The 16,662-nt window shown below is 39.8% G+C and overlaps 3 protein-coding genes across 13 annotated transcripts in view; 1 reads left to right on the top strand and 2 right to left on the bottom strand.

Annotated features, from left to right (window-relative positions):
• Nucleotides 1-16,662, bottom strand: part of LOC127357977 (zinc finger protein 37-like) — a 111,488-nt gene that overhangs the window by 48,396 nt on the left and 46,430 nt on the right. The gene's annotated exons all lie outside the window — the stretch shown is intronic.
• The window catches only part of LOC127358043 (gastrula zinc finger protein XlCGF57.1-like), an 81,881-nt gene that overhangs the window by 40,741 nt on the left and 24,478 nt on the right, over nt 1-16,662 (bottom strand). The window lies entirely within an intron of this gene.
• On the top strand, nt 1,120-15,301 carry LOC127358009 (gastrula zinc finger protein XlCGF57.1-like). Of its 10 annotated transcripts, none has more exons than XM_051390802.1 (4): nt 1,120-1,446; nt 5,396-6,163; nt 6,248-6,583; nt 13,639-15,301. In XM_051390802.1, exons 1-4 carry the CDS (start codon nt 1,254-1,256, stop codon nt 13,992-13,994), a joined length of 1,653 nt encoding a protein of 550 aa, XP_051246762.1. In that variant the 5' UTR covers nt 1,120-1,253; the 3' UTR covers nt 13,995-15,301. The 10 variants fall into 10 exon arrangements, 8 of the variants coding, with proteins under 8 accessions (XP_051246762.1, XP_051246764.1, XP_051246765.1 ...); XM_051390804.1 differs by having other exon boundaries at nt 5,396-6,200; nt 6,369-6,583; XR_007882335.1 differs by having other exon boundaries at nt 5,396-6,967; nt 14,131-15,301.

Below are 16,662 nucleotides of genomic sequence, written 5' to 3'. Positions count from 1 at the left end.
TGAATTGCACGAGTGATATCTGCGCACACTTTATATAGTAGGTGGGACTACTGGGTACAGCGCAGATGAACACCTTGAAGATTGGATGAAATATGTGCCATAAAAGGCGTGAATGGGCTCGGCCTATATCAGTAAAATTAGCATCAACCAAGGAACCCACTGTATAAAAATGTTTCTTCTACTCCAACAATTCATAAACAATTAATAACAACCACATGGTGGTGTAGAGCTGCATCTACAGCACACACCTATGCCCTGTATCTAAAGCACTGACCTCTGCTATGTATGTACAGCATTGACCTCTTCCCTGTATCTACAGCATTTACCAAAATATGTATTAAAATAAATAATAACAGTCTCAGAGGTGTTTTAAGTTCATTTCAAAGAGTCTGCTGCCTCCTGCATTTAGCCACTGCTGGTGCTATAGGAGAGCAAGCTGCCCCCGCTTTCCAGTTTGGCTGCCACCTCCAGCACGCTGCTGTTGGTGTTTCCTGCCTAGACCCTGGGTAGGTTTAATACACATTTTATTTGTATGTACAGTGTATTTTTTGTGTATCATATTGTGCTCTCCTGTCCAGTTGGACTCCAGAAACCCTGATCACAATAATGAAATGAAGATTGTTTTCCAATTTTGTTACAATTTCCCCACACGGTTTCTGGTAGCCTATTGGGCGGCTTAGGCACAAATATACATTTATTACAATAATAATATCAAGGTTACTATTAGGTCATACAGGATTAAACATTATTTAAAATAGGAACACATAATACAGGAAGGAGTGAATTTGTGATCAAGAAGCTTTACAACATGTTCTGGTTTACTGTCCAAAATGTGTTGCTGAGGGAAGGGAACTGATACTGAAGCTGAAAGAAATAAAGCTGAGCTTTGACTTATGAGATCTTTTACAAAGAAGTTCTGGGGAGAAGTGTTTTATCTCTATTCGCTTCAATATCTCAACTTAATAGAAATAATATAACTTTATTTGTCCTCATCTTCTGTTATTTATTAGTAGTATTAGTGAATGTATAGTCAGATTCCCGATACACACTCCATAACAGTTGGTGGCGCTAATGCTCCATAACGTTGTTTGCCAGCCGCCATTAAACACCACGAAGAAGAAGCACAGTGTTGTCGTGCTGAGAAAGTGTGTGTGACATCCACAGTAACGAGCCAACAAAGTACACCGGTCTTTGAAGCCAATTTTACATAGTGGAAACAGTGTTTTTGACGGAGTTTGTGTGATTGTGTGAAAATGTGTAAAGTCCAAATGCTGAGAGCGTTGGTGAAGCAGCGACTAACTGCGGCTGCTGAAGAGATATTTGGGCTGTTTGAAAGAACGATAGCAGAGTACGAGGAGGAACTTTGTCGTTCAAAAGAGGAGAACGAGCGACAACGGAAACTACTGGACGCTGTTTTCAACCCTCAACTTCGGTTACACAGAGCAGGTTGGTTCACTGTACTGCTTCTTCTCTCACTGTTCACACTCTGAGCTGGAAGTAGTATTCACAGCCTTTACTGCAGTAACAGGATGATCAGCACAATGGACTCAAAGGAAAAGTAGTGATAGTGCAGGAACAGGTTGGACTATTATATCTGATGGATCAATATTACTGCTGCATTCATGTGGATGTAGATGTTGAACTACTTTATTTAATCTACAGCAACGTGTCAGATTCTATAAGATCATCATATGTTTGTCCTGTGAGAACCACCGAGCTCTAAAAGTCAGAAATAAACAACAAATACATTTCATCATCAAACTGAGCATTTGACTGTAAGCTACAATCAAATTTCATATTATCATTCTTCACATAGATGAAGTGTGAACTGCTCCTGATGCTGTGCGTCACTGTGTGAGTGTGGAGGCAGTACGGCTGTCAGAGTTGGACAAAAGTGATTTTGTAGTTGGTTATCTGTCTGAGCCTCTTCCAGACAGAACCAGAGTCGTTGGCTGAGAACTGATGGTGAAGTTTCACAGATCAGCTTGAGTTGTTCCCCTGATATTCATGAGCTCTTCTCTAGTGAAAGAGCTCCGGGTATCACAGCTGAAAAACTGAGTTAACAAACAAAACAAGAAAAAACAAAGCGCACCAACAAACAGAGGCGACCGCATGTGGCGCCACCTTAGATGACTCATCTTGGATATATTCATAACATGAAACAATGATGCACAATCACAATCCGAGCTGTGTGCTGTGATTGATAATAGTTATTATTAATAATAACTATTTTATCTTTTGATTCACTTGAAACAAAATAATAATCTGTGGAACCTGCGTGCACGAAGCTTCAGTCTCTAGCCTATTTAATTGTTCAATATGTATTCAGTCAGTACAGTAGCCGACACCTTTGTAATATTCTTGTTTCAATGTCACTAAAAATAAAATGTACCCTGAGGGGAGGTTAAAGTAGTAATAGAAATGGAAAAATTGGTGACTCACATTTAGTGATCGACCAATACATCGGCCGGCCGATATTATCGGCAGATTTTTGCGGTTTCTACGTGTATCGGCATCGGCCGATACGGGCTGCTGCGTTCGCAGATCCAGCATTATTTACAGACAGGCGTCCACAGGCAGCTCCGTGTTGCTGGAGACGCTGCAGTGCAGGTGCAGACCATGCGTAGCCCCTCCCCCACTAGGAGAGTGCTGGAAGCCTGCTCTTCAACACAACTTTTAAACTTTCAAAGCATCTTTTAACTGCTTGCCATTGTCGCTATATGTATTCATACGGTAGCTGTTACGAACACTGGCCATAGGTAGGGGTGGGCGATATGGGCAAAAAATAATATCTCAATATTTTTGGGGATTTTGGCGATAACGATAATCAGTCGATATCCTTTAAAATGTGATTAGAATTGTCTGAGCTGGACTTGTGTCCACCAAACGCGTTTGCAGCGCTGAGAGCGCTCAAAAACTCATTTTCCGAGCGCCCAGCGGTGTTAAAAGTTGAACAGATTTCAACTTGAAGCACTCTGAGCGCTGCGCTAAAAAAAACCGTCTCCGCTGACATCTTTTTACCACTGAAGGCGCTTAGCGCTCTGAACGCTGAAGCCCATAGGACCCACGTCTCGGCACTAAATCATCTGACATACCGGTAGCTTCAGGGACTGGAGGTATTTGCATTTTCTCTCTACCATCACAACGCGCTGCTAAACTGTTGCAAGGAGGATGCTAGCGAGAGGTCACGTGATCACGTCATGTGATCACGTAGGCCCACTAGTCGTGTGACTGAATCCTGCCATGCTGTAGAGAGCGCTGCTGCACCGTGTATTAATGGATGTGAGGAGTTTCCGCGGGCGTTTCATTGTTTTTGTCGAAGTAATTTAAATACTCGATAATGGAAATTTGCACATCGTCAAAACAACAATGACGATATTATCGCAAACGATATATATCGCCCACCTCTAGCCATAGGATTAAGTAATGCCGACGTTGTTCCGTGGTTCTGTGGTGTTGTAGCAGTTTTGTTTAGCGATCACCTGGTTGGAGGTTTGGACGCCTGTGTGTGTTTCTCTCTCCCGCTCTCCCTACTTGGAGCGGGGCGGAGTTCCCTTGCCATCGCAGTGCTATCATAGCGCAACCCCCACTCAAGAAGAGCTTTAATGATGAAAGATTTATACGTAGTTGAATATTAATTTGTGTTAACGTTTATCATGTACCAGACAAGTGCACCGTGATGGCCTTACTAGTGTTTAGAGCCGTTTGCACACGTTAGCATTAGCAATCCAGTTCAATGGTGGTTACGTTTTTCAGTCAGCGTCAGCTACCAAACAGAAGTTTGTGTGTGTGTGTGTGTGTGTGTGTGTGTGTGTGTGTGTGTGTGTGTCGTCTCACTCAGTGGGACACACGCATCACAGTGATATATGAGAGTGCTGCCCCGACTGAAGGACAGCTTTTAAACCTTTGAGAAACAGTTTTATACTTGGTTGAATATTTATTCCTGTTAACGTTGATTCAATTTAGAACAGAAACTTGAACAGTTTGTTGCTTAATGCGCATCTGACATCACGTTATTTTCCTCTGCTCTTTCCTCTGATCTTTTACATTTCTCTTTTCCACAAATCACCAATAATGTCTTTGAAACTCCTCTGTGTGGGACAAAGAGTTTGATCTGATCTTAGAGATTATTTTTGCTACTGTGTGCAATAGTGTGTGTCATTATTTTATTTATGCTTAAATATTCATTTTCAGAATTTATTTTTAAATTGAGACTTGTAACATTTGTTATCATCATTGTGTACTTTTTATGATGTAAATTGAGGGAGCAAAAGTAGCTTTGGCTCCAAATATCGGCTCAAGAAAATCGTCAGTCCGTAGGGCATCGGCCCTGAAAAATCCATATTGGTCGATCCGTAATTACTATTATAGATAGATAGAATTCATAATAGAATAGAACAGAAATAACTTTATTGTCCACAAGGGGAAACTTTTCTTGGGCACAGTGCTACAATTTGTTGCTTCACAGAAACAAGCATACCTCCTTTCCAATTCGTCGAAGACTGACGCTTTGTCTCTTTCCTTTTGGCATCCCATACAGCCGCATATGGTACCCATCACCTACTGTATGGGACCCACCGGGATTTCTATTGACTCTAATGTAAACCCATCCGCGGTACTTATAGACGCTTACAGAAACTTCCATCACTACAATATTAACCTGATTGTGGAATCATGTTGCAACATCATTGGGACAAAAAAGCATTTTGACCAGTTTGTTGAAAAATTCAAGCCTCCATAACTGCGGATGTTGCACTGACATCTCTGTTTACCCGACATTATGACTGCAGATATTTAAATATGTTGGACTTTGAAATAACAAATAGTAGTACTTTAGATTTAATTTAGGATCTTGGCTTTAAAGTAAATTAATAACTCTAAAATTCCATTGACTGTATCTACTAACTAGTATTATTGTAACTACCCATTCAATTAAAATGTTCCAACATAATGAAAATTGAAAAATATTGTTTTTTATGCGTAGTGAACCAATGAAGAATCTTTGGGTGATGTTCCCATTTATTTGTCCGGAGTTGTCCACTCCTACGTTGGTAAACGGGAAGAAATCTGGCAGAATCCTGTCGACCGGCATGTTGACCCTTTACTGTTCTCCAACTTTCCCTTGCTGTGGCAGCGGACCGCACCGTTAAAGGTTAAAGAATCTTCTGCCTTGTTCAGAAGACACTATGATCCTTTTAATCATTGCTTACTTTCCATGAAGTCTTCTGCTGATAATCCTCGTGAGACCTTGTCAACAGATTTCAACTTGGTTCCAATGTGTTTCCACTGAGTGACATCTTCAGCCTGATGATGATCCCACAGTTATCCAGTCTGGATTCAACAGAAAGTGGTGGTTTTCCATAATGTCTATCTTTGTGTTTACTGTGTCCTGCAGATGTCCAGCAGTTGTCGGTGATTAAAGAAGAGGTTCCCCCTGAGCAGCAGCAGGAGTGGAGACCCACTCTGGACCAGGAGGACCCAGAGCCCCCACACATTAAAGAGGAACAGGAGGAAGTCAGGACCAGTCAGGAGGAAGTCAGGACCAGTCGGAAGGAAGTCAGGACCAGTCGGAAGGAAGTCAGGACCAGTCGGAAGGAAGTCAGGACCAGTCAGGAGGAAGTCAGGACCAGTCAGGAGGGAGAGCAACTTCAAGAGTTTACATTCACTTCTGTCCCTGTGAAGAGTGAAGATGATGATGATGAAGAGAAGCTTCCTCAAAGACTAACTGAACAGATGGAAACAGATGATGGAGAGGACTGTGGAGGACCAGAACCAGCCAGGAACTCGGATTCAGATGAACATTCACAACCTGATACGGATGGTAAGACTGAAGACTCTTCTAAATCTGGGACTGATGATAGCGACAATGATTTTAAAGACACCAGGGAACCTCAGCCAGGTGATGTTTCCAATATAAAGCCTTTGAGCTGTTCAGTTTGTAAGAAATGTTTTTCAAGGAGACAAGGTTTACGTAGACACCTGAAAACTCACACAGGAGAGAAACCGTTTAGCTGCTCAGTTTGCAATAAAAGCTTTGGACAAAAGAATACTCTGCAGACACATATGAGAAGTCATACTGGTGAGAAACCATTCAGCTGCTCAGTGTATGATAAAAGCTTCAGTCGTAAGAGTCATCTGCAGAGACACATGCAAAGTCATATTGGTGAGAAACCATTTAGCTGCTCAGTGTGCGATAAAAGGTTTGGACAAAAGACTAATCTTCAGTTACACATGAGAACTCACACAGGTGACAAACCATTCAGCTGCTCAGTGTGTGATAAAAGCTTTAGTCGTAAGAGTCATCTGCAGAGACACATGCAAAGTCATATTGGTGAGAAACCATTTAGCTGCTCAGTGTGCGATAAAAGGTTTGGACAAAAGAGTAATCTGCAGAAACACATGAGAACTCATACAGGTGAGAAACCATTCAGCTGCTCAGTGTGCGATAAAAGCTTTGGACAAAAGAGTACTCTGCAGTATCACATGGGAACTCACACAGGTGAGAAACCTTTCAGCTGCTCAGTGTGTCATAAAAGCTTCCATTTAAAGCGTATTCTGCAGTTACACATGAGAACTCACACTGGTGAGAAACCATTCAGCTGCTCAGTGTGCAATAAAAGCTTTGGACAAAAGCGTACTCTGCAGTTGCACATGAGAACTCACACTGGTGAGAAACCTTTCAGCTGCTCAGTGTGTGATAAAAGTTTCAGTCAAAAGAGTGCTCTGCAGACACATATGAGAACTCATACTGGTAAGAAACCTTTTAGCTGCTCTGTGTGCCATCAAAACTTCATTAAAAAGAGTTCTCTAGAGGACCACATGACAACTCACACATCCAGCTCAGTCTGCAGTTAAAGCTACTTTATTAAAAGTACTAGGCAGAGACACATGAGAACTCACACAAGAGAGCAGCAGGAAATTAAGTATCCTGTCCTGTGACATTAGAACAACAGTGTCTGGCGGCTAGGTCTGTAACTATTCTGAATCAGAGTGAGTGATAACAATGTGACAATGGAAAACAAATTTCCCCTGCCTGGCTTATGGGATCACAGGCTAACAACTCAGCAAGAGTTTACCCATTTCTTCAGGAACCACTACACCACTGAACATAGTGGGCATAAATAGCTGCGCACAGTTTAACTGTGTTCATGACTAAGCACGGGACTGCTTAACTTTTGTAATTGTAATGTATTGATCTAGTTTTATTGTTGTGATTTTGTTATGGTTTATGTTAGGTTACTGTGTTACTCATGTCCCACACTCCTATGGTGATCTTAGTTAAATGTTATGTTCCACACAGAAACAGTCTTTGTACAACTAACTCTTTTTAACTTGCCACTGTTCATATAAGATCACCTCAGCCTTTAACACAACCACACACAGCAGAGAGGACCTTTAAAACAATGATTTGTCTCTGCTGAACAAGCTCAACATACAGTGCAACACACACACTCTGTTTTTGTTATTTAGTTTAGTGCATTGTAGTTTGATCATATTGTGTGTTTATACTTTATCTTTTTAATAAATGCTATCAAATATACATGCTGGTTTATTAAATATTTCACAAACGTGAAGGATACCAAACTCTATGTTGAGCTACAAATCCTTCAGCTGACTTAATGTGAACATGATGAACTTAGTTATAGTTATTGAATAAATAAATTAGTGTTTCAGATTAATTGTTTTGTATATTCAATGAGACTGAGTATCACTCAGTTAATAGTTTTCCTTTAAGGGTGGTGTCCCGAGGAACTTCAAATATAATACGTATAAGGATATTGATTACTGTTATTTTTTATTTTCTTTGATCATTTTGATAGCCAGAATTAATTGATTGCTCCTACAAAGTTTTATGACCCTTTAAATCATTGTAATTACCACAATGTACAAAACTTATTTTTTGTTTTTGGTGAATATTTTTTATTCTTTGCCTGTTTAATCAGTAGAATGATCATTGTTGTATTTTCTGTACTTTATTTTGTCTTTGTTTTATCGATCACCCTGTGTGGTGCTTGAATGTGTTGAGTCCACATTGTAACTTACAGGAAACATTATAAAACATAATCATTAATGTCATTTTATGGGTTCATGTGTCCTAAAGTTTCAGGTTGCAATCAATAAACTTTATTTTCATAAAAGGACCTTTGTTTCGTTTCTATATTGTTGCTTCAAACGGCATTAAACATTCTGCGTTTCTACATAAAATCTGATCTATCATAGATGTTTGTATACGTTTATAACACTGAGAGTTATATAAGAAACTGAAACTGTGGCAGTCTGTAAATGTTAATCTGATCTTTCCTCACAGTAAGTCAACACAGACTGTAGTTGCTGGTTTCTGACACTAGAGGGCAGAACATCAACATCAACACACAGTATTTGCATTTCCTGAAAAAAATGTTTGCTATTGCTGCATCTGCTGTTGCCACTGTTACAGCTGTTCACCGGCCCAGTTTCTGAAAGAGTCCCAGCACAAAGTGTTTGTGATTCACGTCTAAAGATAAAACCCAAAACCTGTGGTAATTGAATACTGTGTTCAAGAGATATGGTGAGGTTATATTAATGGCCAAAATGTGGAACTATTGTAGGTAGAATTTTATGAATGTTACACACACGTGCAATGTGAGTTTATGTACAACATGCAATAAGTAAAACACGAAGCTACAAGTTTGGTGAAGATTGGATAAAATATGTGCCTAAAAAGGCGTGAATGGGCGTGGCCTATATCAGTAAAATTAGCATCAACCAAGGAACCCACTGTTTCTTCTACTCCTAACAATTCATAAAAAATTAATAACGACCACATGGTGGCATAGAGCTGCATCTACAGCACACACCTATGCCCTGTATCTAAAGCCCTGACGTCTGCTATGTATGTACAGCATTGATCTCTTCCCTGTATCTACAGATTTACCAAAATATGATAAATAATAACCGTCTCAGAGGTGTTTTAACTTCATTTCAAAGAGTCTGCTGCCTCCTGCATTTAGCCACTGCTGGTGCTATAGGAGCGCAAGCTGCCACCGCTTTCCAGTTTGGCTGCCACCTCCAGCACGCTGCTGTTGGCGTTTCCTGCCTAGACCCTGGGTAGGTTTAATACACATTGTAATTGTATGTACAGTGTATTTTTTGTGTATCGTATTGTGCTCTCCTGTCCACTTGGACTCCAGAAACCCTGATCACAATAATGAAATGAAGATTGTTTTCCAATTTTGTTACAATTTCCCCACACGGTTTCTGGTAGCCTATTGGGCGGCTTAGGCACAAATATACATTTATTACAATAATAATATCAAGGTTACTATTAGGTCATACAGGATTAAGCATTATTTAAAATAGGAACACATAATACAGGAAGGAGTGAATTTGTGATCAAGAAGAAACTTTACAACATGTTCTGGTTTACTGTCCAAAATGTGTTGCTGAGGGAAGGGAACTGATACTGAAGCTGAAAGAAATAAAGCTGAGCTTTGACTTATGAGATCTTCTACAAAGAAGTTCTGGGGAGAAGTGTTTTATCTCTATTCGCTTCAATATCTCAACTTAATAGAAATAATATAACTTTATTTGTCCTCATCTTCTGTTATTTATTAGTAGTATTAGTGAATGTTGATCAGATTCCCGATACACACTCCATAACAGTTGGTGGCGCTAATGCTCCATAACGTTGTTTGCCAGCCGCCATTAAACACCACGAAGAAGAAGCACAGTAACAACGTGTCCCGTTGGAAACAGACCAATTTTTTTTTTGACGGAGTTTGTGTGATTGTGTGAAAATGTGTAAAGTCCAAATGCTGAGAGCGTTGGTGAAGCAGCGACTAACTGCGGCTGCTGAAGAGATATTTGGGCTGTTTGAAAGAACGATAGCAGAGTACGAGGAGGAACTTTGTCGTTCAAAAGAGGAGAACGAGCGACAACGGAAACTACTGGACGCTGTTTTCAACCCTCAACTTCGGTTACACAGAGCAGGTTGGTTCACTGTACTGCTTCTTCTCTCACTGTTCACACTCTGAGCTGGAAGTAGTATTCACAGCCTTTACTGCAGTAACAGGATGATCAGCACAATGGACTCAAAGGAAAAGTAGTGATAGTGCAGGAACAGGTTGGACTATTATATCTGATGGATCAATATTACTGCTGCATTCATGTGGATGTAGATGTTGAACTACTTTATTTAATCTACAGCAACGTGTCAGATTCTATAAGATCATCATATGTTTGTCCTGTGAGAACCACCGAGCTCTAAAAGTCAGAAATAAACAACAAATACATTTCATCATCAAACTGAGCATTTGACTGTAAGCTACAATCAAATTTCATATTATCATTCTTCACATAGATGAAGTGTGAACTGCTCCTGATGCTGTGCGTCACTGTGTGAGTGTGGAGGCAGTACGGCTGTCAGAGTTGGACAAAAGTGATTGATTATGCTTTCCAATAAACCCACATATAATTGATCTATTCGACTATCTATTGCACATATGGACGTTATATAATAATGTGCATTATGTCCAGTTAAGGCAAGTCAATACGAGAGACGTAATGCCTCTAGGTATGATTATTTAAACTTTAACATATAATTATATATATAAATATCTGTTGGAGGCAGAGAGTCGTCACTGTGGTGGTGGCGGAGGGATTCACAGAGATGTGGCGTTGTGAAGTGGCCCCGGCTCCTGCTGAGCTGGGGGGGGGGGACTGGTGAGGGGTCTCAGGACTGCTCCTTTTGTCTGTCTCATTCAGCTCGTTTGCTAGGCGCAACTCATTACTGGAGGGGGGGTTATGTTTGTAGTTGGTTATCTGTCTGAGCCTCTTCCAGACAGAACCAGAGTTGTTGGCTGAGAACTGATGGTGAAGTTTCACAGATCAGCTTGAGTTGTTCCCCTGATATTCATGAGCTCTTCTCTAGTGAAAGAGCTCCGGGTATCACAGCTGAAAAACTGAGTTAACAAACAAAACAAGAAAAACAGAGGCGACCGCATGTGGCGCCACCTTAGATGACTCATCTTGGATATATTCATAACATGAAATGATAACGCACATTCACAATCCGAGCTGTGTGCTGTGATTGATAATAGTTATTATTAATAATAACTATTTTATCTTTTGATTCACTTGAAACAAAATAATAATCTGTGGAACCTTCGTTCACGAAGCTTCAGTCTTTAGCCTATTTAATTGTTCAATATGTATTCAGTCAGTACAGTCGCCTACACCTTTGTAATATTCTTGTTTCAATGTCACTAAAAATAAAATGTACCCTGAGGGGAGGTTAAAGTAGTAATAGAAATGGAAAAATTGGTGACTCACATTTAGTGATCAACCAATACATCGGCCGGCCGATATTATCGGCAGATTTTTGCGGTTTTTACGTGTATCGGCATCGGCCGATACGGGCTGCTGCGTTCGCCGATCCAGCATTATGCATGCATAGCCCCTCCCCCACTAGGAGAGTGCTGGAAGCCTGCTCTTCAACACAACTCTAAGTTTTAAACTTTCAAAGCATCTTTTAACTGTTTAACTTAGCTGAAATATTGCCATACACTTTGAAAGTGGAAACACAAATGCCAAATGCATGCTCTTTATGTGTTTTGCCTGAAACTATAGCTTAGCAAGTTTGTGGGTCCAAATGGTAAACTCTTTTTTAACTTGTTCTACCTCACCTGTTTTTAATATTTATTAAATATTGTTTACTTGTTCTTGTTCTGACTCACCTTTTTTAATTTCAATAAATGTTCCTTTTTTTATAATTGAGACTCGTAACATTTGTTATCATCATTGTGTAATTTTTATGATGTAAATTGAGGGAGCAAAAGTAGTATCGGCTCCAAATATCGGCTCAAGAAAATCGGCAGTCCGTATCGGTCATCGGCTAAGGTTGATGAAAAAAAAATCGGCATCGGCATCGGCCATAAAAAATCCATATCGGTCGATCCCTAATTACTATTAATAGAAATCATAATAGAATAGAACAGAAATAACTTTATTGTCCCCGAGGGGAAACTTTTCTTGGGCACAGTGCTACAATTTGTTGCTTCACAGAAACAAGCATACCTCATTCCCAATTCGTCGAAGACTGACGCTTTGTCTCTTTCCTTTTGACGTCCCATACAGCCGCATATGGTACCCATCACCGACTCTATGGGACGCACCAGGATTTCTATTGACTCTAATGTAAACCCATCCGCGGTACTTATAGACGCTTACAGAAACTTCCATCACTACAATATTAACCTGATTGTGGAATCATGTTGCAACATCATTGGGACAAAAAGCGTTTTGACCAGTTTGTTGAAAAAATTCAAGTCTCCAAAACTGCGGATGTAGCACTGACATCTCTGTTTACCCGACATTATGACTGCAGATATTTAAATATGTTGGACTTTGAAATAACAAATAATAGTACTTTAGATTTAATTTAGGTTCTTGGCTTTAAAGTAAATTAATAACTCTGAAATTCCATTGACTGTATCTACTAACTAGTATTATTGTAACTACCCATTCAATTAAAATGTTCCAACATAGTGAAAATTGAAAAATATTGTTTTTTATGCGTAGTGAACCAATGAAGAATCTTTGGGTGATGTTTCCATTTATTTGGCCGAAGTAGTCCACTCCCACATTGGTAAGCGGGAACAAATCTGGCAGAATCCTTTCGACCGGCATGTTGACCCTTTACTGTTCTCCAACTTTCCCTTGCTGTGGCAGCGGACCGCACCATTAAAGGTTAAAGAATCTTCTGCCTTGTTCAGAAGAGACTCTGATCCTTTTAATCATTGCTTACTTTCCATGAAGTCTTCTGCTGATAATCCTCGTGAGACCTTGTCAACAGATTTCAACTTGGTTCCAATGTGTTTCCAGTGAGTGACATCTTCAGCCTGATGATGATCCCACAGTTATCCAGTCTTGATTCAACAGAAAGTGGTGGTTTTCCATAATGTCCATCTTTGTGTTTACTGTGTCCTGCAGATGTCCAGCAGCTGTCGGTGATTAAAGAAGAGGTTCCCCCTGAGCAGCAGCAGGAGTGGAGACCCAGTCTGGAACAGGGGGACCCAGAGCCCCCACACGTTAAAGAGGAACAGGTGGAAGTCAGGACCAGTCAGGAGGGAGAGCAGCTTCAAGGGTTTACATTCACTCCTGTCCCTGTGAAGAGTGAAGATGATGATGAAGAGAAACCTCAGTCCTCAAAGCTTCCTCAAAGACAAACTGAACAGATGGAAACAGATGATGGAGAGGACTGTGGAGGACCAGAACCGGCCAGAAACTCAGATGAACATTCACAACCTGATACGGATGGTAAGACTGAAGACTCTTCTGAATCTGAGACTGATGATAGTGACAATGATTTTAAAGACACCAGGGAACCTCAGTCAGGTGATGTCCCCAATATAAAGCCTTTCAGCTGTTCAGTTTGTAAGAAATGTTTTTCATGGAGACGAGGTTTACGTAGACACCTGAGAACTCACACAGGTGAGAAACCATTCAGCTGCTCAGCGTGTGATAAAAGCTTCAGTCTAAAGGGTATTCTTAAGCATCACATGACAACTCACACAGGTGAGAAACCATTCAGCTGCTCAGTGTGTCATAAAAGCTTCCGTCTAAAGCATACTCTGCAGTTACACATGAGAACTCACACAGGTGAGAAACCATTCAGCTGCTCAGTGTGCGATAAAAGCTTTGGATATAAGCATGGTCTGCAGGATCACATGAGAACTCACACTGGTGAGAAACCTTTCAACTGCTCAGTGTGTCATAAAAGCTTCCGTCAAAAGAGTCATCTGCAGATGCACATGCAAAGTCATATTGGTGGGATACAGTACAGCTGCTCAGTGTGCGATAAAAGGTTTGGACAAAAGAGTCATCTGCAGAGGCACATGAAGACTCATACAGGTAAGAAACCATTCAGCTGCTCAGTATGCCAACAAAACTTCGTTAAAAAGAGTACTCTCGAGGAGCACATGACAACTCACACATCCAGCTCAGTCTGCAGTTAAAGCTTCTGTATTAAAAGTACTATGCAGAGACACATGAGAGCAGCAGGAAATTAAGAATCCTGTTCAGCTATTACAGACTAGAAACTAGACATCAGAGATGCACCATGACATTAGAACAACAGTGTCTGGCGGCTAGGTCTGTAACTATTCTGAATCAGAGTGAGTGATAACAATGTGACAATGGAAAACAACTTTCCCCTGCCTGGCTTACGGGATCACTGGCTAACAACTCAGCAAGAGTTTACCCATTTCTCCAGGAACCACTACACCACTGAACATAGTGGGCATAAATAGCTGCGCACAGTTTAACTGTGTTCATGACTAAGCACGAGACTGCTTAACTTTTGTAACTGTAATGTATTGATCTGGTTTTATTGTTGTGATTTTGTTATGGTTTATGTTAGGTTACTGTGTTACTCATGTTCTACACTGCTATGGTGATCTTAGTTAAATGTTATGTTCCACACAGAAACAGTCTTTGTACAACAAACTTTTTTTAACTTGCCACTTTTCATATAAGATCACCTCGGCCTTTAACACAACCACACACAGCAGAGAGAACCTTTAAAACTCTGCTTTGTCTCTGCTGAACAAGCTCAACATAATGTGCAACACACACTCTGTTTTTTTATTTAGTTTAGTGCATTGTAGTTTGATCATATTGTGTTTATACTTTATATTTTTAATAAATGCTATCAAATATACATGCTGGTTTATTAAATATTCCACAAATGTGAAGGATACCAAACTCTATGTTGAGCTACAAATCCTTCAGCTGACTTAATGTGAACATGATGAACTTAGTTATAGTTTTTGAATAAATAAATTAGTGTTTCAGATTAATTGTTTTGTATATTCTATGAGACTGAGTATCATTCAGTTAATAGTTTTCCTTTTAAGGGTGGTGTCCTGAGGACCTTCTGATATAATACGTATACGGATATTGATTACTGTTATTTTTAATTTTCTTTGATCATTTTGATAGCCAGAATTAATTGATTGCTCCTCCAAAGTTTGATGACCCTTTAAATAGTTTTAATTACCACAATGTGCAGAAGTTCTTTTTTTGTTTTTGGTGAATATTTTAAATTCTTTGTCTGTTTAATCAGTAGAATGATCATTGTTGTATTTTCTGTACTTTATTTTGTCTGTGTTTTATCGATCACCCTGTGTGGTGTTTGAATGTGTGGAATCTACATTGTTACTAACAGGAAACATTATAAAACATAATCATTAATGTCAGTTTATGGGTCCATGTATCTTAAAGTTTCAGGTTGCCATCAATAAACTTTATTTTCATAAAAGGACCTTTGTTTTGTTTCTATATTGTTGCTTCAAACGGCATTAAACATTCTGCGTTCCTACATAAAATCTGATCTATCATAGATGTTTGTATACGTTTATAACACTGAGAGTTATATAAGGAACTGAAACTGTGGCAGTCTGTAAATGTTAATCTGATCGTTCCTCACAGTAAATCAACACAGACTGTAGTTGCTGGTTTCTGACACTAGAGGGCAGAACATCAACATCAACACACAGTATTTGCATTTCCTGAAGAAAATGTTTGCTATTGCTGCATCTGCTGTTGCCACTGTTACAGCTGTTCACCGGCCCAGTTTCTGAAAGAGTCCCAGCACAAAGTGTTTGTGATTCACGTCTAAAAATAAAACCCAAAACCTGTGGTAATTGAATACTGTGTTCAAGAGATATGGTGAGGTTATATTAATGGCCAAAAGGTGGAACTATTGTAGGTAGAATTTTATGAATGTTACACACACGGGCAATGTGAGTTTATGTACAACATGCAATAAGTAAAACACAAAGCTACAAGTTTGGTGAAGATTGGATGAAATATGTGCCTAAAAAGGCGTGAATGGGCGTGGCCTATATCAGTAAAATTAGTATTGACCAAGGAACCCACTGTATAAAAATGTTTCTTCTACTCCTAACAATTCATAAAAAATTAATAACGACCACATGGTGGTGTAGAGCTGCATCTACAGCACACACCTATGCCCTGTATCTAAAGCCCTGACGTCTGCTATGTATGTACAGCATTGATCTCTTCCCTGTATCTACAGATTCACCAAAATATGATAAATAATAACAGTCTCAGAGGTGTTTTAACTTCATTTCAAAGAGTCTGCTGCCTCCTGCATTTAGCCACTGCTGGTGCTATAGGAGCGCAAGCTGCCACCGCTTTCCTATTTGGCTGCCACGTCCAGCACGCTGCTGTTGTATTGCAGTGTATTTTTTGTGTATCGTATTGTGCTCTCCTGTCCACTTGGACTCCAGAAACCCTGATCACAATAATGAAATGAAGATTGTTTTCCAATTTTGTTACAATTTCCCCACACGGTTTCTGGTAGCCTATTGGGCGGCTTAGGCACAAATATACATTTATTACAATAATAATATCAAGGTTACTATTAGGTCAGATTAAACATTATTTAAAATAGGAACACATAATACAGGAAGGAGTGAATTTGTGATCAAGAAGAAACTTTACAACATGTTCTGGTTTACTGTCCAAAATGTGTTGCTGAGGGAAGGGAACTGATACTGAAGCTGAAAGAAATAAAGCTGAGCTTTGACTTATGAGATCTTTTACAAAGAAGTTCTGGGGAGAAGTGTTTTATCTCTATTCGCTTCAATATCTCAACTT

This window comes from Dicentrarchus labrax, unplaced genomic scaffold, assembly GCF_905237075.1.
Source record: "Dicentrarchus labrax unplaced genomic scaffold, dlabrax2021, whole genome shotgun sequence".
Classification (NCBI taxonomy): domain Eukaryota; kingdom Metazoa; phylum Chordata; class Actinopteri; family Moronidae; genus Dicentrarchus; species Dicentrarchus labrax.
The sequence above is the reverse complement of the archived record's forward strand: the minus strand, read 5'-3'. Positions and strand labels throughout refer to the sequence as shown.

Excerpts from the sequence above, each read along its gene's own strand:
- LOC127358009 (XM_051390801.1), top strand. The coding sequence starts at position 1,254 with ATGTGTAAAGTCCAAATGCTGAGAGCGTTGGTGAAGCAGCGACTAACT. Across the intron at positions 1,447-5,395 it reads ACTTCGGTTACACAGAGCAG|ATGTCCAGCAGTTGTCGGTG; the intron begins GTTGGTTCACTG and ends TGTGTCCTGCAG. Across the intron at positions 6,584-13,638 it reads ACACATGAGAACTCACACTG|GTGAGAAACCATTCAGCTGC; the intron begins GTGAGAAACCAT and ends GAACTCACACAG.